This window comes from Salvelinus namaycush, chromosome 39 (assembly GCF_016432855.1).
Source record: "Salvelinus namaycush isolate Seneca chromosome 39, SaNama_1.0, whole genome shotgun sequence".
Classification (NCBI taxonomy): Eukaryota; Metazoa; Chordata; class Actinopteri; order Salmoniformes; family Salmonidae; genus Salvelinus; species Salvelinus namaycush.
In genome coordinates, this window is record NC_052345.1 from 3,969,378 (window position 1) to 3,993,783 (window position 24,406).

Consider the following 24,406-nt stretch of genomic DNA (forward strand, 5'->3'; position numbering starts at 1 on the left):
CATATCCTGGTCTCTATTCTCGGGACCATGACTACAACATTGAGTATTGGGACCCAGGCCAACAACATATCCTGGTCTCTATTCTCAGGACCAGGACTACAACATTGAGTATTGGGACATAGGGCACCAACAACATATTGGTCTCTTCTACATAATACAATTAAACATAAAAAATATATACATATTTTAAAAATGAATATGCAATCAGCAATGTAAAACAAAACAAGAAAACATGAAACCACATTCCAGATAATGTTTTACAATATTTTCATGCAAGCATTGTTCCACGTAACAACTCACCAAAAATAAGTAGAATGGTAATGTATAGGATATTGGGCTGGAATTTTATTTCTGAAGAGAGTGCTCGCTCTTCTCTCACTCGGTTTTGGTTCATGCAGGTGACTGTGACCCTCAGACCAGTTGGCAGAACACCCAGAATATGTTCTGGATGTTAAGATAGGAGACATTGATCAGTTTCTTGGGAAACTGAGCCTGAGGGATAACAGCCAGTCACATGCAGGAACCAATTCATGTTCTGTAGATTTTAGTTTAGCCGTATATAGGACAACTGCTGGGACTGCCCCAGCAGAGCTCCAGATCGATGTGTACTATGGTGCATTGAGTTGGTTGGAAACTCTCCAGTTAACTGTGAATAAACAATGATTCATTTAAGTTTGACTTCGAGTGACCCCTGTGTAGAATTTCCAAAACAATATTATCAAGTGTATTTCCAGAGTGAAGAGAGAGGAGTTTGGTAGGGGAGATGTTACTGGTCGTGAAAAAACAGAAAAGTGTGAGATCTGTGGTTGACATGACCTATAAGTACTGATGACGCCTTGACGCCTCATCCTAACAACCAAATGTGTGAACATCTTTCTGGAGCACACTTAAAATACAATAAGGAAAGTTGAAAGATATCACTATTAAAATCCTTTAAAATAAATACAACAACATAATTTGACCACACCAATAGTCCTATGTCTTCTGTACTTCCATGTCCCATCAGCTACACTAAAACCTGGTGAAGGGTTTTACAATAATATGTGAACATCTTTTAGGACCAAACTAATTATACAAGAGGCCTATGCTCCTTATACATGTTTTATTATCATAGATAATAAAAACATAAAATGAATGTGATAAGCAGATGTTGAGCAGATAATGGATGTAATTTATTGATCTTTTGAATACATGAATACACACCTAGTATTGTTGAAACATTATTCTACATTATTTAATGGATAATATGAGTTAATGAAATAAGATACAGCTCTGAACACCTCCACCCCACCACACACACACACCACTCCTACTCCAAGACACTTGATACATATGGATCCAGAGCTGCATTTTATGCTACACAGGTTACCATGGTAATCAGACTTAAACTGTTAGAGAATGGGAGATGGATGACTCTTTACAATATGTTTTCTATTGAAACTATCTTCAGAGAACTGTAACCGGTGCCGGAGGAGGGAGATGCTTTCTGGTGATGTTTCAGTGACCCTGAACGAGCAAAGCTCTTTCCACATAGACAAGAGTAAGGTTTCTCTCCAGTGTGTGTGAGCTGGTGTCTAGTAAGGGCTCCTGAATGATTGAAGCTCTTCCCACACTGATCACAGCTATAAGGCTTCTCTCCAGTGTGTATGCGTTGGTGTGTAGTCAGGGCTCCTGAACGATTGAAGCTCTTCCCACACTGATCACAGATATAAGGCTTCTCTCCTGTGTGTATGCGTTGGTGTGCAGTCAGAGTGGAATATTGAGCAAAACTCTTCCCACATTGATCACAGCTATAAGGCTTCGCTCCTGTGTGTATTCGCTGGTGTCTAGTCAGACTACCTGAATCCATGAAGCTCCTCCCACACTGATCACAGCTATAAGGCTTCTCTCCTGTGTGTATGCGCTGGTGTCTAGTCAGACTACCTGAATCCATGAAGCTCTTACCACACTGGTCACAGCTATAAGGCTTCTCTCCTGTGTGTATGCACTGGTGTCTAGTCAGGTCTTCGGACAGAGAAAAGCTCTTCCAACACTGATCACAGCTATAAGGCTTCTCTCCTGTGTGTATGCGTTGGTGTCTAGTCAGTTCTCCTGATTGATTGAAACTCTTCCCACACTGATGACAGCTATAAGGCTTCTCTCCTGTGTGTATGCGCTGGTGTCTAGTCAGGTTTCCGGATAGAGCAAAGCTCTTCCCACACTGATCACAGCTATAAGGCTTCTCTCCTGTGTGTACACGCTGGTGCATAGTCAGGTTTCCTGATTGATTGAAGCCTTTCCCACACTGATCACAGCTATAAGGCTTCTCTCCTGTGTGTACACGCTGGTGCGTACTCAGGTTTCCAGATAGAGCAAAGCTCTTCCCACACTGATCACAGCTATAAGGCTTCTCTCCTGTGTGTATGCGTAGGTGTGTAGTCAGGGCTCCTGATTGACTGAAGCTCTTCCCACAATCAAAGCAGGGGTAAGGCCTCTCCTCTGTATGAATTCTCTGAGATTGTAAGGTTTTAGATGCAGCAAAACTCTTCCCACACTGAGAGCAGCGGTACATTTTTCTCCCAGTGTGAATCTGCTTGTAAATGACCAATTCCCTCTGTTTAGCAGAACTCTTCCCACAGTCAAAGCAGCAGTGGTGAGGTTTCTTCCCTATACGTCTCTGCTTCTGTTTCTTGAGGTGTTCTGATTTGGAGAGACTCTTCTCTTTCTTGTCAGCATCATGATGTTGTCGAGGCTCCCCAGATGATAAGCCCTTCCCACTGAGAGAGCAACGATTAGGGCTGTCCCCTGTGAAACAAAGACATTGAATAATATGGACATCTGAAATCAGGCTACCTGATGGAACTTTGATAAATGCTGAAAATTGGCAATCTAAATAAATGTACTTCCACCGCAAACATGTTAGTTTTGAGAAGCATGAAGGAAACTTGCGCTGCTCATGCTAGAACATATGCAGATTAAATATGCCTCTATGAATCTGATGAAGGCCTTGACATGTCCTAATAAATTGAAAAATTGCTCAGAGAAACAGGTGTTTTTAACAGCGTTACTTCGATTGTCAACTTAAGCTGTTTTGTGGTGGAAAACTGAGCAAGTCAACCCATTTACCCATACATAGACATGCTAGTAATCTTTGAACAATTCCATTTTCTGGATTGCATTAAATTGACACTAACTGTTGCAAAAAAACAAGCTTCCATTCCCCGTCACAAGTGAATTGGTGGCTGATTCCCCGTCACAAGTGAATTGGTGGCTGATTCCCCGTCACAAGTGAATTGGTGGCTGATTTATGACTATTTTACTGTCAACCCTGTTACTTTATTTGGCACATAGGCACTTAGTATAGTTATATTTTTATTCAATGTCTTGAGATGGGAAAAACATGTTTTTCATGAAATTGAACATGTTCTTTTTATGACAATGTTAAATATATATATTTCACCTAATTTTAAGTTACTTTTAAAAATGGGTGGAACTACCCAGATATTTTCATCAATATATCATTAATCAATGAATGACTAAAGTGCAAAGAGATGGCAGAATTCTGATATGACATCATTGTTTTAGCACCATCTACTGAGTTTTGGAACTACGGTGTGCGACATGGTTCAATGTTCCAATATATCAGCACAATCTACTTTTTTGATTTTTCAAATCGCCGCCGTCTTGAAGCAAAAATTGGGATCATGTTTACTGCGCTAATGACCATACCAAAAAACAGTAAAAAAAAAAGAAAAAAAGAGCAATGTAGAATACAGTGAACTCAGCAAAACAAGGAATTTGTGGTAAGTACATGCGGGCCGCCATCTTTATGCACCTCCGCTATTGTTTCAGAAGCAGACTGTAGTCTAATCTACACACCATGGTTCTTACTTAATGAAATGAAATCTCCATCTTCCTTCTTTTCTCCTGTCTCAGTTCCACTCTGCCCCGGTGTTTTCCTGCAGTCGACAAGATCCAGCAGTAAAGCGGAACTGGGAGGCGTTTGACATGGGGACTCCGGGAGGGTGGAGGGGAACGGGCTAGCGTTGTCCTGTTGGCCGCAAGAAGTATTAAAACGTGTATAATTAAACCAAATATTGTATTCATTTAGTCTAAACCTCTGATTGATTTGAGTGCATCTCTTATTAAATCTCATTTTCCTTGAAATGTTCAATTGTTCACTACAACCCACAAATCTAAGAGCATTAGATTGGTGGAAGCTTGGGCTAGTTTCCACCATATATCTCATACCAGTCATTTCATTTCAAACAGCAATTTAGAGGCGAAGCGAGAGGGATAACTGGGCCCAGAATCTGGTTTCTGACTTATTTGATCGAATATAAATTTCGTAACGATTAGGTTGTTATGAGTGTATTGATAAAAGTAGAACACTTTATATGGGAGTAGTGCCTGGTCGTCACTAGTCATAGAAGTCATAAACCACGCCCATTTCTACAATGGATTTTATTTTAACCCTAACCATACTACTTTTTTACTTAACCTTTATTTAAACTAGGCATGTCAGTTAAGAACAAATTATTATTTACAATGACGGCCTACACTGGCCAAACCCGGATGAAGCTGGGCCAATTGTGCGCCGCCCTATGGGATTCGAACCAGGGTGTCTGTAGTGACGCCTCTAGCATTGACACGGAGTGACTTAGACTGCGCCACTTCTAACTTTATGCCTAACCCTAATAAATAAAAACACGATATAGACATTTGACTTTGTGGCTGTGGTAACTAGTGGAAACACGCACATCTGCCCTCATTGCATATTATGGTCCCACGTGATCTTGACTCTTCACGATTGCCTTACATTTTTTTATATTTTTTTTCTTTGTTCGAGCGGCCACTTGAACATCTGGTCAAATAATGGATAGTGTTCGAAATCAGTGAAGGAATTTTAACATGTGCACACTTTGTGAGGAAGGAGAGATAATTAGGTTATAGCCACAGATTCCTAAATAGGCTACTTTGTTGAAGTAAAAAAAAATCCCAACAAGTTTTACTGTCTTTTATTTTATTTTGTAACGACATTTAACCGAAAACAGGAATGTGGAGGTGCAAAGATGATGAAAACTAGGCCTAGACATTTTATACAGCACAGCAGGCATATACTGTTAAAACCAGACTTACCCGATCCATTGTGGAAGCTATTGTTTCTTTGTAAGACATGAAATGTGGTCGGCTACAACAGTACAGTTAGGCTACTTTGTTATCTTCTTCTTCTTTAAGGTTTAATGTCAGACTACGCCTATTGGCGTATTGCCGCCACCTACTGGACGGGTAGTGAACGGGGGGGAAAAGTCCATTGTGGGAAATGAATGCGGGAGGAGGGGATACAGTACCACCATCATCATCATACACAAAAACAAAAATGTTGTTAATCCCCAAATTCCCAGAGGGGCGGCGCCATGTGAGGATGTACTTTTCTGAGCTCCTCAACAGAACATTTAAATATTTGGGCAGATTGTATTTCGGGGCTCCCGAGTGGCGCAGCGGTCTAAGGTACTACATCTCAGTGCTAGAGGCGTTACTATGGACCCTGGTTTGATTCCAGGCTGTATCTCAACTGGCCGTGTTTGGGAGTCCCAAAGGGTGGCGCACAATTGGCCCAGCGTCGTCCAGGATCGTTGTAAATAAGAATTTGTTCTTAACTGACGTGCCTAGTAAAATCAAATACAATTTTAATTCTGATCAAAATACCCCTCTACAACCTGAGACTCCATTTTAAGGCTTAATGTCACGTTTTTGTACGGTCATATGGTCGTTTTTGTACGGTCACATATGTACGGTCATATTTTGGATGTTTTATTTTGTTTATTTTGTCTCCCAGGAATGACTCTCATTTGCATTTAATGTAAGTACATAATTACTGCCGCTAGGGGAGCTGTGACGTCAATGAAGTGAGTTAGTGATATATTTAACATTTCTTCTTCATGATGGAGACTTTGACTAGTTCTGAAAACGAACGTTTCACCGTCTCATAATTTTACCCTATTAATTCAGGTATGTAATGAGCGAAAATGCAATATGACTTAAAAATATTGAGGTAACATGGTTAATTACTTAGTCCATGATTTTGGTGACGTTTGAGGGCAGTTTTAACAGCGAAAAACGGGTTGGTATTTTCTCCATTGTAAGTTAATGGAGTTAGGCTAAACTGCTAACGTTAATGGTTTAAACTTTATATGAATAAGAAGGGATCAACATGGCGTCCAAACTTGCTGTACTTTTTTCTTCTTCAACTTTTTAGATCCAATTTGTTTTATTTTCTATGAACAAAGGCTCAGTTTACTTTAGGTAATATATTTAAATATGTGATGTCACAAAAAAATGTGTTAGTGTTAATATTTGTACGAAAATAGCGTTTAACAGTTCGCTAGCTTGATGCTAACCAAATTTAGCTTGGTTGAGCGCTTTAGTAGTTAGCTCTAGCCTAGTTGGTTTTAGTCAATGTCATTATTAATGTAATGGTTGTAGTGTAACAGTGTAATTAAGTTATTAAATTCCTGCATAAAATGGGTATTATGCCACCTCCTGGTGGATCAGTGTGCTTAAATTGTCAAATACACTCAGTGATAAAGGTATGGAATTCTAGGTAATCCACAGTAGATCTATGGAGAATTGCTGTGGGTGAGTTGAACGTTGAATGATCCCGGGATAGAAATGTATAAAGTTGACATTACATTACAAAGTCCACCTTTTAAATCGCAATTTATGTTATTAGTAACTAATGTTGTTGGTTTGGCGTCAAATAAACCACTCTGATATTTGCCGAATCTCAGTTTGCCATGTGGGTTTTATGCAAGCTAACGTTCCCTCTGAAGTTGGCAGCTAACTTGAAAATGCATCTACTTTAGGAGTGCTATTTATATCCCGTCGACTACTCATCATTTATCCATACTGTGTGTCCCATGATTGCAGCTTTGGAAATAAATGAACTATCCATCCATTACTCCTTCATTGGTTGACTCACTGACTTGAGGAACGGGACCAGGAAGGTCACAGTAGCATTGTTTCGCATAGGCGTCCAGTAATTTTGAGTTTTTTCGAATTTGACACTGATAGTACAGTGAGTTTTATATTTAATGTGTAGATGTATGGTGACTACACGTTTGGATGAACAGACCAACGGGCGAGTCCCTTGACGGGTACCAGGAATGGTGGAAGGACAATCTGAAGGTAATTATCATTTCACACAACACAGCAGTGTCCAGGCCTCCAGAGTATTGACTCTAGCGCCCGCTATATGGAGGGGATCCGCAGCAGTTAACTGACGTAAACAATGCAATTGTATATAACATTATTGCATATACTGTAGTATATATTTTTTTTCATTGACTTAGTGTTTTTATCTAGCTGTTTTTTGTATAAAGTACTTTGTCACTGATACTCCACCTGATGTGGAAGTTGTCAAAGCAGATCAGAATGCCTTCGAAGATCACCTTCAGGCACGGACTGAGAAGAATGTGGAGGTTTTTGACCAGGTAATAATTATTGACTCCAGTGGTCATGCCGCCACCCTGGAGTTTCTCACAACTCATCTCTTTTCCAGGGATCATACCAACCCCACTGACATCAAAAATTAGACGTGTATCCTTTCTTTTCTGTCTGCCATTAACATTGCATGTCTAATCAAACATTTTAAATTAAATCATTCAATAACTATTATTACATACCTGATAATCATTTAACCTGTGTGTTTGCTTGTTTACGTCTGTCTCCTACCCTGCTCCCTTTTCTCTGCTCCTGTTCTCCAGGACCTAGGGGTTCTGCCTAACACCCAGACATGGATGCATCTGATGTCCTCCATTACCAACAACCCTCCAACTTTTCATTACATCAGCTACTGTTATTGTCATGTTGTCATTATCTACTAAGAAAGAGCACGACAACTATCATACTGGGCACATAATGTGAGCTGCACAGATTAGCTAAAAACACTAGCACTACAAACACTCAGAACAAAGAGGGCAGCAGCGCCTGGACTTTGCAGTTTCCCTCTTCGAGTCCACTACCTGCTGGAAAAACAAGTGACAGGCAGAACCTCCCATACACACAAGACCCACTCTATTCCACACACCAGAATTCTGTATTTCACTCTTATTGCCATGTGAATGTACAAACAAATCTGAAAGTAAATTGACACGTACCAAAAAAATATCAATGGTTATGTATTTAAATCTAAAATATTGCTATATTGGTTTTCACAGCTGTTTCATAAGATGTTTGTTATTCTAAATTGTAACGTATCCCTATATGGTATTTGTTATCCGGTCGAAAATTAAGGTAAGTATTTTTTCTAAACTAAGCTATAGCCAAATATACTGCATTTTTAACCAACCCCCTTCTGTCTATTTATGTAACTTGTATACAATAAAATAGTTCTTTCAAAATAACATTAAACATAATGCTTTATAGCTACAATATAGCAAACGTTAGCGAACTAATGACGAGCTCATCTCTGCTGCCTGGATGCTTTAACGTTCTCGTCTGGATTTCTTGCTATTAGCTAGCACATGAACAGTAGCCTACTGCAATAGTCAGACTACACGATTTAACACAATTTTATTTTTACACTGCACAAATATTTGTGAACAGTCAGCCCTCGAATGCTAGCTAACTGACGTTCGTTTATTGTAACATTGACACTGTATTTGTGCGGACTACAGGTTTGGAGGCCACTCTAAAAGCGAACCCTCTATCCTGACACCTCTGGAGCAGTGCTGCAGGTATAACATGCAGCACTACAGATGGGGCAAAACAATGGAATGGAGAAAATACAGGAACACAGTGCAAACGCTTATCAAAGACAAACTACTACAAAACTGAAATCCAGGACCTAAATAAGAAAACCCCTAAGGAATTGTGGGACTACATTAACAAAGGACTGGGACAAAAGAAAACAGGTCGAGGGAATTGAAGACAACGATGTTTTTAATGTATTATTTGCTGAAGCATGGACAAGTGTAACAGGGTTGGTTATGTTTCCACTTGCCTCTAAAGAAATGTGTATTTAATGTTCAAGCATTCTTATTGGTTAGTTCAACTCTGATGATAATAAGGTGTGTTGTGATTGGCCCCGCTTGCAGATAGGGGGAGATCGCGAACGTCAGGTCAAAAAATGTGATGCAAGGGGTAGGTCGCGTTCTGAATACTGTTTTCTATTTTACAATGTGTACAAGTTTGCTGTACGTTACTGATTTATACATGTGTGGGTATATGGTGCCTGTTAGGGATTGAGGGGCTTTCTGGAATGTGCTTTGGCATATGATTGCTGTAAATAAGTGTGTTAGCTGGCATACACCGATGTCATGGTCACATAAGCCACTGCTAACACAGTTGTCTTCATGCTACAGATTTTGCCATCGACAGCCATCAATACTGTTAAGCCCTGCACAACTAACGTTTCCCATTTAACAACAGGTATTTACACATGTTATATTTTGTATTGTATTTTTGTATTTTGTTCGCCCAGTAGGAAAATGTGATGCAAGGGATTTTGCCATCGACAGCCATCAATACTGTTAAGCCCTGCACAACTAACGTGCTGTTTCCCATTTAACAACAGAAATAAATGATGCTCAACTGGGACCACTGGCCGTTTATTTTGAGAAAACACAACGCATGGAGAGTACATTATACATCTGTTACACAAGCACCACACCTCTTGCCACCTTCCCCCTCCCCATGCCTACAAGGCAGGTTGAGCTGTGCCGCATTAGCCAGATAAAGCAAGCTCTAACCAGACTGAACCCACTGAAGCATGTGGGCCTGTTGGCATGCCAGCCTGGCTACTTAAAGAGCATGCAGAAGATCTAGCACCTGTCATGACACACATTGTTAACACCTACTACTGGCTGGGGACTGTTCCTGCTGCCTGGAAGATTGCCAATGTGTGTCCCTTACCCAGTGTCAAAACCATGTACAACGAGAGAGAGAGATGGGCCTCCAGTCAAACTTCATGCCTTGGAAAAATCCAGGAGAGCTTAATAAAAATAAATAACTAATGCCAACAGTTTTATCTGAGTGCACAAATCAGTATGCCTACCTACCAAAGTCCAGTGCTACTACCGCCCTTGTGAAAGCCACACAGTATACTATATTAAACCCTATTGTAGACCCTATAGTATACTATATTAAACCCAATAGTATACTGTATTAAACCCAATAGTATACTATATTAAACCCTATAGTAGCCCCTATAGTATACTATATTAAACCCAATAGTATACTATATTAAACCCTATAGTAGACCCTATAGTATACTATATTAAACCCTATTGTAGACCCTATAGTATACTATATTAAACCCAATAGTATACTATATTAAACCCTATAGTAGACCCGATTTTTAATAATAAAAAGTAACAAAAATAGAAAGACTTCTTCTGAGCTGCTAACACAGCTTTAAAAGACAATTTCCCTGATTACAATCGTTATTACCTTTCAAATGCAAGTTCAGTATGGAACTTTGATTGAATCCCAGGCAGAGTCATCTTGTGTTCAGAGTGCATCCAAAATTAGACCCTATCCCCTACATAGTGCACTAGAGGTACCATTTGGGACGCATCAAAGATCATCTTGTATTCAGGTCTGTTGGTTGTGGTCTTCTTGGTTCTGGGTTTGTTGACTGTGGTATCGAGCACAGAGGGTTCCTCAGCTTCTTGTGCCGGGGGTCTGTTATGAAAGGAGACGCTACGTCATCATCAATCTTCACTTCTGGGGTCTCATTTTAAGTAATCATCTAGATGTTAATACATTTAAACGAAACAACTGCTGGTCTGCATAACATACAAGTATTGTATGCATTCCAACATGTCAAGCACAAGTACCATCTCATTTCAAAATTCTCTTGAGATGTTGTAATAGCTGGACCTGCTCACCGAGTAGCAGCACTGGGGCTGTTGAATTTCACAACAACGTACTGGACATCCTCATCCCCTTTCTGGGGTTGAGGAGGTTGGACAGTGGAGTACAGAGGCACTTCCTGGTTATTGGAGCAAGATAGGTGGACATTGGCATAGTGAACGTCACCCTGCTCGTCTGTGCTGCCTGAGACGTTGTCATACACTGGACTGAGTCTCCCCGGAGAGGAGAAAAGACAGATAAACATACCTTGGGACGATTCCATTGGTTCCACTGTGCCAGGCAAAATAAATCGAGCACTGATGAAAAGATCTGAAAAAAAAAAAAAACATTTTGACCTCAACTCACCTGTCCATTCCCTGCTGTGACCCTTGTCAGATTTGGAGGCTTTCTTCATGTTTTTTAATTAATGAATCAGATTAATGAATCAGTCATTGAATAACAATCAAACTGATAAAGTGAAAGATAAGTCTTTAGAAAAATGCTCACCTGAACCACATGAAGCCAGAGAGACAGAGGATGAGAACCACAACTACATTTCCTATAGCAGCATTCTTCTGTATGGCCCATCAGCTGCACTTAAACCTGGTAAATGGTTTTACAATAAATATGTCTAGATCTTTTTGGAGCAAACTTATTCTAGAGGCCTCTGGTCCATATAAAAAAACATATAAAAGAAGTGAGAAGCAGATGTGGTTGAGCAGATAATGGATTTAATATATTGATCTACTGAATGCATGAATACACACCTAGTATTGTTGAAACATTATTCTATTATTATTTAAAGGATAAAAGGAATAAATTAAATAAGATACAGCTCTGAACACCCCACTCCACCACACACACACAGCACTCCTACTCCAAGACACTTGATACATATGGATCCAGAGCTGCATATTATGCTACACAGGTTACCATGGTAATCAGACTTAGTAAACTGTTAGAGAATGGGAAATGGATGACTCTTTACAAGATGTTTTCTATTGAAACTTTATTTAGGGATCTGGAACCGCTGCCGGAGAGGAGGGAGATGAAAGAAAACATTTTTGTGATTTCTGGTGTTTTTTCAGTGACCCTGAATGAGCAAAACTATTTCCACATAGACAGGAGTAAGGTTTCTCTCCGGTGTGTGTGAGCTGGTGTGTAGTCAGGTATCCTGAACGATTGAAGCTCTTCCCACACTGATCACAGCTATAAGGCTTCTCTCCTGTGTGTATGCGTTGGTGTATAGTCAGGTGTACTGATTGACTGAAGCTCTTCCCACACTGATCACAGCTATAAGGCCTCTCTCCTGTGTGTATGCGCTGGTGTGCTGTTAGGTCTCCTGATTGACTGAAGCTCTTCCCACACTGATCACAGCTGTAAGGTTTCTCTCCTGTGTGTAAGCGTTTGTGTATAGTCAGGTGTCCTGAGTGATTGAAGCTCTTCCCACACTGATCACAGCTGTAAGGTTTCTCTCCTGTGTGTAAGCGTTGGTGTTCACTCAGGGTACCTGAATGATTGAAGCTCTTCCCACACTGATCACAACTATAAGGCTTCTCTCCTGTGTGTATGCGTTGGTGTCTAGTCAGGACTCCTGAGTGATTGAAGCTCTTCCCACACTGATTACAGCTATAAGGCTTCTCTCCTGTGTGTATGCGTTGGTGTGTAATCAGTTGTCCTAATTGATTGAAACTCTTCCCACACTGATCACAGTTATATGGCTTCTCTCCTGTGTGTATGCGTTGGTGTGTAGTCAGATTTCCTGAACGATTGAAGCTCTTTTCACACTGATCACAGCTATAAGGCTTCTCTCCTGTGTGTATGCGCTGGTGTGCAGTTAGGTCTCCTGATTGATTGAAGCTCTTCCCACATTGATCACAGCTATAAGGTTTCTCTCCTGTGTGTATGCGCTGGTGTCTAGTCAGGTGTCCTAATTGATTGAAACTCTTCCCACACTGATCACAGCTATAAGGCTTCTCTCCTGTGTGTATGCGTTGGTGTATAGTCAGGTCTCCTGAGTGATTAAAGCTCTTCCCACACTGATCACAGCGATAAGGTTTCTCTCCTGTGTGTATGCGCTGGTGTACAGTCAGGGTGTAATCTCGAGTAAAACTCTTCCCACACTGATCACAGCTATAAGGCTTCTCTCCTGTGTGTATGCGTTGGTGTCTAGTCAGGGCTCCTGATTGATCAAAACTCTTCCCACACTGATCACAGTTATAAGGCTTCTCTCCTGTGTGTTTGTGTTTAGTCTGGGTTCCTGATTGTTTGAAGTATTTCCCAAAATCAAAGCAGGGGTAAGGCCTCTCCCCTGTATGAATTCTCTGATGAGATTTTAAGGTTTTAGATGCAGCGAAACGCTTCCTACACTGAGAGCAGTGGAACGGTTTCTCTCCGGTGTGAATTTGCTCATGAATAGTCAAGTCCTGTTTAGCAAAACTCTTCCCACAGTCAGAGCAGCAGTGGTGAGGTTTCTTCCCTATACCTCTATGCTGGTGTTTCTTGAGGTGTTCTGATCTGGAGAGGCTCTTCTCTTTCATGTCAGCATCATGATGTTGTTGAGGCTCCCCAGATGATAAGCCCCTCCCACTAAGAGAGCAACGATTAGGGATGTCCCCTGTGAAACAAAGACATTGAATAGTTAGATTTTGCAAATATGGGTCCATAAACAGATGGGGCGTTACATGAAATTAAGGCCTTTTGCGTCCCTTTCATATTTTTCCAGTAGAAATTGTGCACCAGTATTACATTTTAAATCTGTTATGAAATAATATGAATAAAAACTTGATAAAGTGACAATTCTGAATTGTGACAAGTCCCACCATCAACCCTGTGTAACTTCTAGAAAAAAATTTACCCCAACTAATACAATAATTTATCCAAGTTTTACCAACGTTGAGTAAAGTTACAAGTGCAGAATAATACAATTATTGTGAATAGTCAATTAGTATAAGAGTTTGATTAAAACATTGAAATGCTTTGAAAGAACAATTTCCCTAATAATCCAGTTTACATGGACACATCTGAAATCACGCTACCTGATGGGACTTTGATAAATACTGAAAATTGACAATCAAAATAAAACGTTCTACCACAGCGACTATGTTAATTTGAAACAGTATAAAGTGTGTATGTGAAACTATTTCTAAGCTGCATACTTTCAGTTTTTCCTGAACTCACTGGACTCGGTCAAAAGAAGTTAGCTGGCGCTGCTTGTGTTAGAACATGCAGATTAAATACACCTCTATAACTCTGATTAAAGTGTTTACATGTCCATTCTAAAGATTGATCAGACAACCAGGTGTTTTTAAAAGGCGTATGCTTCCTTCGGTTATGACCTTACACCAATTAAGATCAGCAGAGTAAGGTGTTTACATGACTAATGCCAAACTCAGCCTACTGCCATAATCAGTTTAATAGGAAATTATTAGTGTGCATGTAAAGCACTAGTTATTTGGTTACTTTGACAGTCATTTCTGAACAGTATTTATTTAATGTAATTAGTGATTAATTTACATCTGTCCCTCATTTTAAGGTCAACCCATGTTTTAATATGGTGAAACTGTTCCTTACATTTTTGGGCAAAAGAAACATTGAACATCAAATAGTCATTTTTATAGAGCAAAGGCAGGTGAGCTGGTTCTAGTCTTTTTATCAATTCTCTGGTGTTTTTTGTAGAAAACTGAACAAGTGAACCATTTTACCCATAAATTGATATGGTAGAATTGAAGCTTGCATTCAATTTTCACTCCCTGTGGAACAAAACTAGCTCCCATTACCCCTGTCATAAGCAAATGTATGGCTGATTTAAAGGACTATTTCACCATTGTAAACTAGTGGTTTTGTTGTTCTCAGTAATCCCCTGCTACTTTATTTAGCACACTGGCACTTACTAAAATATGTATTTTCATATAACCTCTTGAGATGGGAAAACATGTTTTTATGAAGCTGAACATGTGCTCTTCATGAAAGAATGTTAAAATTAGGTGAAATCAAACATTTTTGGGGGGACCAAGTTACACTTCTCAAAATTGGGTGGAACGACCAGATATTTAATCAATATATAATTAATGAATTAATTGTTACAGAAGCAGACTGTAATCTAATCCACATGGTTCTTACTTAATGAAATCAAATCTCCATGTTCCTCTCCTCCTTCATGTCTCTCAGTTCCATTCTGCCCCAGTGTTTTCCTGCAGTCGACCAGAACCAGCAGTAAAGTACGGAGAGGGGGTCGACCTGGGGACTCCTGGAGAGTGTAGGGGGACGGACTAGCTTTGTTCTGTTGGCCACAAGAAGTTAACAGTTGATCATTAAACCAAATATTGTATTAATTCAGTCTCAACCTCTGATTTGGGTGCATCCCTGAATATCCCCTTTTACCTGAAATGTTCAATCGTTCACTACAACCCACAAATCTAAGAGCATTGGATTGGTAGGCATGGGCTAGTTTCCACCGTATTTCTTATACCAGTCATTTAATATCAAACAACACGGAAGAGGAGAAGCAAGAGGGATAACTGGGCCCAAAATCTGGCTTCTGGCTTATTTGATCATATATACATTTTCGTAACGAGTTGGTTGTTAGGAGTGTATTGGTAAAAGTAAGACACGTGACATCCCGGCAACTTCGGGGGGAAAAAAACACTGTATGGGAGTTGTGCCAGGTCATCACTAGTTACCACAAACCACGCACATTTATACAACTGGTACTTTTTAAATGTGATTTTAACCCTTACCTTGAAAACATTAACTTTATGCATAACCCTAAATAAATAAAAATACGATATAGACGTTTGACATTGTGGCAACTAGTGGAAACATGCATATCTGCCCTCTCATTGGCTATAATGGTCCCACCTGATCTTGCCTCTTCCCGATTGCCTTCCAGCTGCGTTTTAAACTCAACAGCCCTCGGCCATTGAATGACGTTTTACATCCGAGTGTACCTTAAATGTCCCTTGCCCAAGCGATGGAGTGATGATCGGAGAGGCAACGTCCTTGGTGGAAATCTTGAAGTTTAACTTAAAAACAACCAACCTAAAGCTATCAATGTACCTTGTAAGCTAACGTATCTAGCTAGCACTCCTGTCAAGGTAGCTAGCTACAGTTACCCATCGTTTGGTAATTTATTCAATACATGTCAGAATTGCACTCATCACTACGAAACTAAGCCAATTTTCCAAAGGTAAAATCAATATATATATATATTTTTTTTTAGCAAGCTCGCTTCATATTTTGCTGAGATGCCTTGAGTGCAGGTTGTTGATTAAATTTGACACTTCGCGGCCACCAGAGTTTGACATGTGACATGTACAGTTTGCATTGAATTGTGGGTCATATCAACCCCGCAAGTGCCAAAGTTGTTCACTCGCTCCTTCAAGCTAAATCGAATTGTAAGTGTATGTATGTCCCTTAAGGTCCTTGTGTAATTGTAATGTGATATTGTACCCCCTAGCTCGATTGTCCATTATATATAATCTATATATACTTGTGTTCCCTTATGTACTTTCTGTATTGATTTGTTGTTAATAAAAAATAAAAAAATCGAGCCAACGTTAGGGAATTAGACCTCCCTTAAGATGGCAATCAAACTGCATCCGGTTTCGACGGAGATACCCCCGAGGGAAAAACAACGTGTTTGGACTGCAGCCATTTCTTTTCTTTGTTAGAACGGCCACTTGAATATCTGGTTAAATAATGGCTAATATATAAGAAATCAGTGAAGGAATGTGAACATGTGCACACTGGGAGGAAGGATATAATTAGGTCATAGTCACAGATTCCTAAACATGATTGTATTAACTGTCTTAATTTTGCTGGACCCCAGGTTAGAGTAGCTGCTGCCTTGGCAGCTAATGGGGATCCATTATAAATACAAAATATATAGTTGTAGGCTACTTTGTATTTTATTTTTTACTTTATTAAACTAGACACGTCAGTTAATAAGAACAAATTCTTATTTACAATGACGGCCCATCAACAGTGGATTAACTGCCTTGTTCAGGGGCAGAACAATATATTTTTACCTTGTCAGCTCGGGGATTCGGTTACTGGCCCAACATTCTAACCACTACACTACCTGCGGCTCCAAACAGAACTAAACCGAACACAGGAATGTGGAGGTTCAAAGATGATGAAAACTAGGCCTAGACATTTTATACAACACAGCAGACCTATACTGTTAAAAACAGACTTACCCGACCCATTCTGGAAGCTACTGTTTCTTTGTATGATATTAACTGTTTTCAGCTACAACAATACAGTTAAGCTGTTGTCTTGTTCCTCTTTAAGGTTTTATGGCAGACTACACCTATTGGCGTATTGCCGCCACCTACTGTACGGCGAGTGAACAAAAAATACAAATATCCATCCAAATAGTTTTTTTATCATAGGTAAAGAATTCATGCAGGACATCTCTCCATAATTGTGTCAAATCTTCATGAATTTGTTCCATTATAAATCTACTGATGTCTTGCCACAGATTATTTACTTGAATACCATTAAAAAAAGATGCAACACTGTTTCTGGGTGGTCATTACAAAAGGTACAATTTGAATGTATCTATTTTTTTAACTTCATGTAGTGGTTGGCAGGGTAATATGAATGAATCATTTTATAATAAACTTCTTTAATTGTGTTAGTAAGTACGTATGTGTGAGACAACAGATATTATCAATAAAACGATTCCAATAAGGCATGACATTAGGTATATAGATAGATACAAAATCCTGTTGATACAAGGCAAGTATCGCTCTGTTGTTGAATGGACCAAAACAAAAACAAATCTTTACTACTATTGAGTCAACAGCGGTAATCGAAGGTAGGTTCTGAGGGTCTTAACATGTTCCTGAATAATAAAGCAACACCTGAGGGAATGGAGACTAAAACAATTGTAAACTCTTTAGGCGTTGTAGGGATCTTGTAAAGTGATAAGAATGAGTCATAGTGAAGTAAAAGACCCTCTGCATTTACAAGTTGTCTCACCAATAGGATATTATTTCTGAACCAATATTCTAAAAACAAAGATTTATTATTACACAATATGTGCTGATTATTCCAGATATAATATACGTGTGGAGAGAAATTATGCTTCTAAATGAAGGACCATGACTAGAAAACCTGTCAATGAAAAGAAGAGTTTCACTGGAACTTTGTCAATAGCAAACCAACATGAAGTTAAGAGCACCAAAAGTAGAAAAGGCATAAAGTTCCACATAGAAGTAGGTCTATGAAGTGTTTTATCAAATTGATCTTAAAAGTTTTATTTAAGGGAGGAATGTCCATAAAATTCAGCCCACCATACTCATAAGTGTTCATTGCAACAGTTTCCTAATGTGATGGTGACGGTTTCTCCACAGAAAGTTAAAAAGCATCTGGTCTGTTGAAAGGGTTTTACATGGAACCCTAAAGAGTTCTACCTGGAACCAAAGAGGTTCTACCTGAAACTCAAAAGGGTTCTTCAAAGGGTTCTCCTATGGGGACAGCAGAAGAACCCTTTAAGGTTCTAGATAGCACCTTTATTTCTAAGAGTGTAGTGCTGCTACGCCCACTCTTCTACAACACTTCAACCATCCAAATAAATGATGTCATGGAGCATCACCATGGCGATGATGATTTGTGAGACGTCATTGCATCGACAATCCCCAATAGTGACTTAATGACATTTGGAGTTCCTGACATCATTTGTTTGGCTTCTAACTGTTAGAGAGGATGGCTGCATCTGAAATGTCACCTGACAGTATATAAGGAATAGGATGCCATTTCACACACAGACTATGTGTAGGTCTATTCTAGTCTGGTGGATGGATGGTGTAATAGACTCCAATTGGCGTAGCGGTCTAAGGCACTGCATCTCAGTGCAAGAGTCGTCACTGTAGTCTCTGGTTTGAATCTAGGCTGCATCACATCCGGCCGAGTCTCATAGGGCGGCATACAATTGGCCCAGCGCCGTTCAGATTTGGCCGGGGTAGGCCGCCATTGTACATAAGAATTTGTTTTTAACTGACTTGCCTAGTTAAATTAAGGTTAAAAAATAATGGTTCCCAGTTTGTTGTGCCATGACCCATGACACTTTACAACATTATGGGCAGCAGTTTCCTCTCGCTAAAACACACGCAAAGAGCTAAAACAAAACCTGTGCAATGACGAGTTTGGTAAATTATCTTGCTTCCTTTCAGATATACAAAGCAAAGCTTTTAGCCACAGCTCAGTCTCAAGCCATAAGCCCGCGACCCATGTAGAACTTGTCCAAGCCCTATATTATACTATATTAAACCCTATAGTATACTATATTTATCCCTATAGTATACTATATTAAACCCTATAGTATACTATATTAAAGCCTCTTTTGAATAATAAAAAGTAACAATAAAATATAAAGACTTCTTTCTTCTGAGCTGCCGACAACGCAGCTTTTAAAGACAATTTCCCTGATGATTACAATCGTTATTACCTTTCAAATGCAAGTTCAGTTTGGAACTTTGATTGAATCCCAGGCAGAGTCATCTTGTGTTCAGGTCTTTCGGTGTTCAGAGTGCAAACAAAATTACACCCTATCCCCTACATAGTGCACTAGAGTAATCAAGGTACCATTTGGGACGCATCAAAGATCATCTTGTATTCAGGTCTTGTTGTTGGTTGTGGTCTTCTTGGTTCTGGGTTTGTTGACTGTGGTATCGAGCACAGAACATCATTTGACTACAATAATAGTCCTATGTCTTCTGTATATCCGTATGTCCCATCAGCTACACTAAAACCTGGTGAAAGGTTTTACAATAAATATGTGAACATCTTTTATGACCAAACAACTTATACAAAAGGCCTGCGATCCTTGTAAAAAATTATAGATTTTAAAAACATATAATTAATGTGATAAGCAGACGTTGTTGAGCAGATAATGGATTAGATTTATTGAATACATGAATACACACCTTGTATTGTTGAAACATTATTCTACAGTATTTAATGGATAACAGGAGTTAATGAAATAAGATACAGCTCTGAACACCCCCACCCCACCACACACACACACCACTCCCACTCCAAGACACTGGATACATATGGATCCAGAGCTGCATATTATCTACACAGGTTACCTTGGTAATAAGACTTAGTAAACTGATAGAGAATGGGAGATGGATGACTCTTTACAATATGTTTTCTATTGAAACTTTATTTAGGGATCTGGAACCGGTGCCGGAGATGAAAGATGACATGTTTGTGTTTTCTGGTGTTGTTTCAGTGACCCTGAATGAGCAAATCTCTTTCCACATAGACAGGAGTAAGGCTTCTCTCCAGTGTGTGTGAGCTGGTGTGTAGTCAGGGTGGAATTTTGAGAAAAACTCTTCCCACACTGATCACAGCTATAAGGTTTCTCTCCTGTGTGTATGCGCTGGTGTATAGTCAAGTATTCTATCTTCCTGAAACTCTTCCCACACTGATCACAGCTATATGGCTTCTCTCCTGTGTGTATGCGTTGGTGTGTAGTCAGGTTACCGGATAGAGCAAAGCTCTTCCCACACTGATCACATCTATAAGGCTTCTCTCCTGTGTGTATGCGCTGGTGTTTAGTCAGGGATCCTGAATGATTGAAACTCTTCCCACACTGATCACAGCTATAAGGTCTCTCTCCTGTGTGTATGCGTTGGTGTTTAGTCAGGGATCCTGAATGATTGAAACTCTTCCCACACTGATCACAGCTATAAGGCCTCTCTCCTGTGTGTATGCGTTGGTGTGTAGTCAGGTCTCCTGATTGATTGAAGCTCTTCCCACACTGATCACAGCTATAAGGCTTCTCTCCTGTGTGTATGCGTAGGTGTGTAGTCAGGGCTCCTGATCGATTGAAGCTCTTCCCACACTGATCACAGCTATAAGGCCTCTCTCCTGTGTGTATGCGTTGGTGTGCAGTCAGGTCTCCTGATCGATTGAAGCTCTTCCCACACTGATCACAGCTATAAGGCTTGTCTCCTGTGTGTATGCGTTGGTGTGTAGTCAGGTCTCCTGATCGACTGAAGCTCTTCCCACACTGATCACAGCTATAAGGCTGCTCTCCTGTGTGTATGCATTGGTGTGTAGACAGGGATCCTGAATGATTGAAGCTCCTCCCACACTGATCACAGCTATAAGGCTTCTCTCCTGTGTGTATGCGTTGGTGTGTAGTCAGTGCTCCTGAATGATTGAAGCTCTTCCCACACTGATCACAGCTATAAGGCTTCTCTCCTGTGTGTATGCGTTGGTGTGTAGTCAGTGCTCCTGATTGATTGAAGCTCTTCCCACACTGATCACAGCTATAAGGCTTCTCTCCTGTGTGTATGCGTTGGTGTGCAGTCAGGGCTCCTGATCGACTGAAGCTCTTCCCACACTGATCACAGCTATAAGGCTTCTCTCCTGTGTGTATGCGTTGGTGTGCAGTCAGGTTTCCTGAATGATTGAAGCTCTTCCCACACTGATCACAGCCATAAGGCTTCTCTCCTGTGTGCATGCGTTGGTGTGTAGTCAGGGATCCTGAATGACGGAAGCTCTTCCCACACTGATCACAGCTATAAGGTTTCTCTCCTGTGTGTATGCATTGGTGTGTAGTCAGGGATCCTGAATGATTGAAGCTCTTCCTACACTGATCACAGCTATAAGGCTTCTCTCCTGTGTGTATGCGTTGGTGTTTAGTCAGGGATCCTGAATGAGTGAAGCTCTTCCCACACTGATCACAACTATAAGGCTTCTCTCCTGTGTGTATGCGTTGGTGTGTAGTCAGGGATCCTGAATGACGGAAGCTCTTCCCACACTGATCACAGCTATAAGGTCTCTCTCCTGTGTGTATGCATTGGTGTGTAGTCAGGGATCCTGATTGATTGAAGCTCTTCCCACACTGATCACAGCTATAAGGCTTCTCTCCTGTGTGTATGCGTTGGTGTTTAGTCAGGGATCCTGAATGATTGAAGCTCTTCCCACACTGATCACAGCTATAAGGCTTCTCTCCTGTGTGTATGCGTTGGTGTGCAGTCAGGTCTCCTGAACGACTGAAGTATTTCCCACAATCAAAGCAGGTGTAAATCCTCTCCCCTGTATGAATTCTCTGATGAGATTTTAAGATTTTAGATGCAGCTAAACTCTTCCCACACTGAGAGCAGTGGTACGGTTTCTCTCTATTGTGAATCGGCTCATGATTCATCAATTCCATCTGTTTAGCAAAACTCATCCCACAGCCAGAACAGCAGTGGTGAGATTTCTTCCCTATACGTCTCTGCTGGTGTTTCTTGAGGTGTTCTGACCTGGAGAGACTCATCTCTTTCATGTCAGCATCATGATGTTGTTGAGGCTCCCCAGATGATAAGCCCCTCCCACTAAGAGAACAACGATTAGGGATGTCCCCTGTGAAACAAAGACATTGAATAGTTACATTTTGCAAATATAGATCCATTAACAGATGTCTTTCTATGAAATGAATGCCTTTTGGGGAACTTTGACATTTTTCCTTTAATAATTGCATACTAATATTGAATTTTAAAACTGTTATATTAAATAAAGTGCCATTTAATACAGAACACATGGAGAATTCAATTAATCAGATTTCCTCTTACTATAGGATTTATATTTCATTAAACCTCTTGAGATGGCAAAACATGTATTTTATTAAGTTGAACATGTGCTTTTTTTGACAGAATGTTAAAATTATGTGAAATCAAACTTTTTTTTTGGTACACTTCTTAAAATTGGGTGGAACGACCAGATATTTTCATCAATTAAATTGTTACAGAAGCGGACTGTAGTCTAATCCACACACCATGGTTCTTACTTAATGAAATCAAATCTCCATGTTCCTCTTCTCCTTCTCCTCTCTCAGTTCCACTCTGCCCTGGTGTTTTCCTGCAGATGACCAGACCCAGCAGTAAAGTACTGGGAGGCGATCGACCTGTTGTCTCCTGGAGGGTGGAGGGGAACGGGCTAGATTTGTCCTGTTGGAAGTATTCAACATAGATTAACATTAAACCGAATATTGTATTAATTTAGTCTAAACCTCTGATTCGGGTGCATCCCTCGAACATCTCATTTTTCCTCAAATGTTCAATCGTTCACTACAACCCACAAATCTAAGAGCATTGGATTGGTGGAGGAATGGGCTAGTTTCCACCATATATCTCATACCAGTCATTTCCTTTCAAACAGCGATGAAGAGGTGTAGCGAGAGGGATAACTGGGCCCAAAATCTGGCTTCTGCCTTATTTGATCTAATATGCATTTCGTAACGATTAGGCTGTTGATAAAAGTAGGACACTTTATATGGGAGTAGTGCCAGGACTTCAATAGTTACCGCAAACAAGGCCATAAACCACGCCCATTTCTACAATTGATCTTATTAAAATGTGATTTTCACCCTAACCTTAACGACACTTCTAGCTTTATGCCTAACCTTAAATAAAATAAAATGCAATAAAGACGTTTGTGGCTGTGGAAACACGCATGTCTGCCCTCTCATTGGCTATAATGGTCCCACCTGATCTTGCCTCTTTACCGATTGACTTCCATTTTTGAAGACATTTATTTTCTTTGTTAGAACGGCCACTTGAGTATATGGCCAAATAATGGATAATGTGTTCGAAAGGAATGTGAACACTTTGGGAGGAAGGAGAGATAATTAGTTCATAGTCACAGATTCCTAAACATGATATAGTAGTAGGCTACTTTGAAGAAGAAGAAAAAAATCCCAACAAGTTTTACCGTGATGTTTTTTTGGTCGAGACGTTTAAACCAAACACAGGAATGTGAAAGATCAAAGACGATTAAAACTAGGCCTAGACATTTTATACAACACAGCAGGCCTATACTGTTAAAGCCAGACTTACCCGATCCATTGTGGAAGCTATTGTTTCTTTGTATGACATGAAATGTTGTAGGCTACAGTACAGTTTGACTACTTTGTTGTAGTGTAAAGATAATGACTAGGGATTTGCGGAGAGAAAATTCGATTCGCAAGGCTGCAAATGATGCGTCCCTAGACCAGAGCAATCAAACATCTATTTAAATATCAAAACGGAATTAAGTTCGAGCAAATAAACGTCATATGTAGCCTAACATTACTTCAGAAAGTTCCTGGATAACATTTTCCGTGATCTAGAAAAGTCGAGTAAAGTCAAGAAAACGTTAAGAATCTTGTTGTCTGTTGTCGTCTACCCTTGCCTGGCAGTCACTTGGAACACATGCGCAAAGAGGGAGTTTCTGAATAGGCCTCTCCTGAGGGGTCTGAGAATTACTACTTCCGGTCTTTGGCTGCTGCTATAATGGCAGCTGCTCTACACTACCAGCACACATAGGACAAAGAGCTGTTAATGCAAGTCTTTGCAATGGGTGCATCAAACCTAATTCACAAGTAATTCTCCTGTCAAAAATAAACGTTAGTCCAATGGTGGAAAAAGTACCCAATTCTCATACTTGAGTCAAAGTAAAGATATAGTAATAGAAAATGACAAGTACAAGTGATAGTCAGTAAAAGTAGCAGTGAGTTTAAGTCTAAAAGTATTTGGTTTTAAATATACTTATGTATCAAAATAAATGTAATTGCTCAAATATACTT

General features: G+C 40.0%; 1 protein-coding gene and 1 long non-coding RNA gene across 6 annotated transcripts; one reads left to right on the forward strand and one right to left on the reverse strand.

Moving 5' to 3' along the window:
- Positions 1-1,243: 1,243 nt before the first annotated feature.
- LOC120032412 (zinc finger protein 883-like) lies at positions 1,244-23,989 on the reverse strand. 4 transcript variants are annotated; one of them, XM_038978496.1, is made up of 4 exons: positions 23,679-23,989; positions 22,631-22,790; positions 20,755-22,206; positions 1,244-2,427 (listed from the first exon to the last, which is right to left on the reverse strand). In XM_038978496.1, the coding sequence occupies exons 1-4, from the start codon at positions 23,715-23,717 to the stop codon at positions 1,418-1,420; spliced, it is 2,661 nt and encodes an 886-aa protein (XP_038834424.1). In that variant the 5' UTR covers positions 23,718-23,989; the 3' UTR covers positions 1,244-1,417. The 4 variants fall into 4 exon arrangements, with proteins under 4 accessions (XP_038834424.1, XP_038834423.1, XP_038834426.1 ...); XM_038978495.1 differs by having other exon boundaries at positions 22,619-22,790; XM_038978498.1 differs by lacking the exon at positions 1,244-2,427 and adding an exon at positions 11,560-13,081 and having other exon boundaries at positions 20,065-22,206; positions 22,619-22,790.
- LOC120032419 lies at positions 5,923-9,018 on the forward strand. Of its 2 annotated transcripts, XR_005473823.1 has the most exons (4): positions 5,923-5,991; positions 7,082-7,167; positions 7,396-7,472; positions 7,746-9,018. It is a non-coding gene; the product is annotated as an uncharacterized LOC120032419 (long non-coding RNA). The 2 variants fall into 2 exon arrangements; XR_005473822.1 differs by having other exon boundaries at positions 7,396-9,018.
- Positions 23,990-24,406: the final 417 nt, after the last annotated feature.

Coding starts and splice junctions, on each gene's coding strand:
- LOC120032412 (XM_038978498.1), bottom strand. CDS start 23,717: ATGTCATACAAAGAAACAATAGCTTCCACAATGGATCGG. Junction 22,791..23,678: donor TAGCTTCCACAATGGATCGG/GTAAGTCTGGCT, acceptor TACTTCCAACAG/GACAAATCTAGCCCGTTCCC. Junction 22,207..22,618: donor TTCATTAAGTAAGAACCATG/GTGTGTGGATTA, acceptor TTTGTTTCACAG/GGGACATCCCTAATCGTTGT.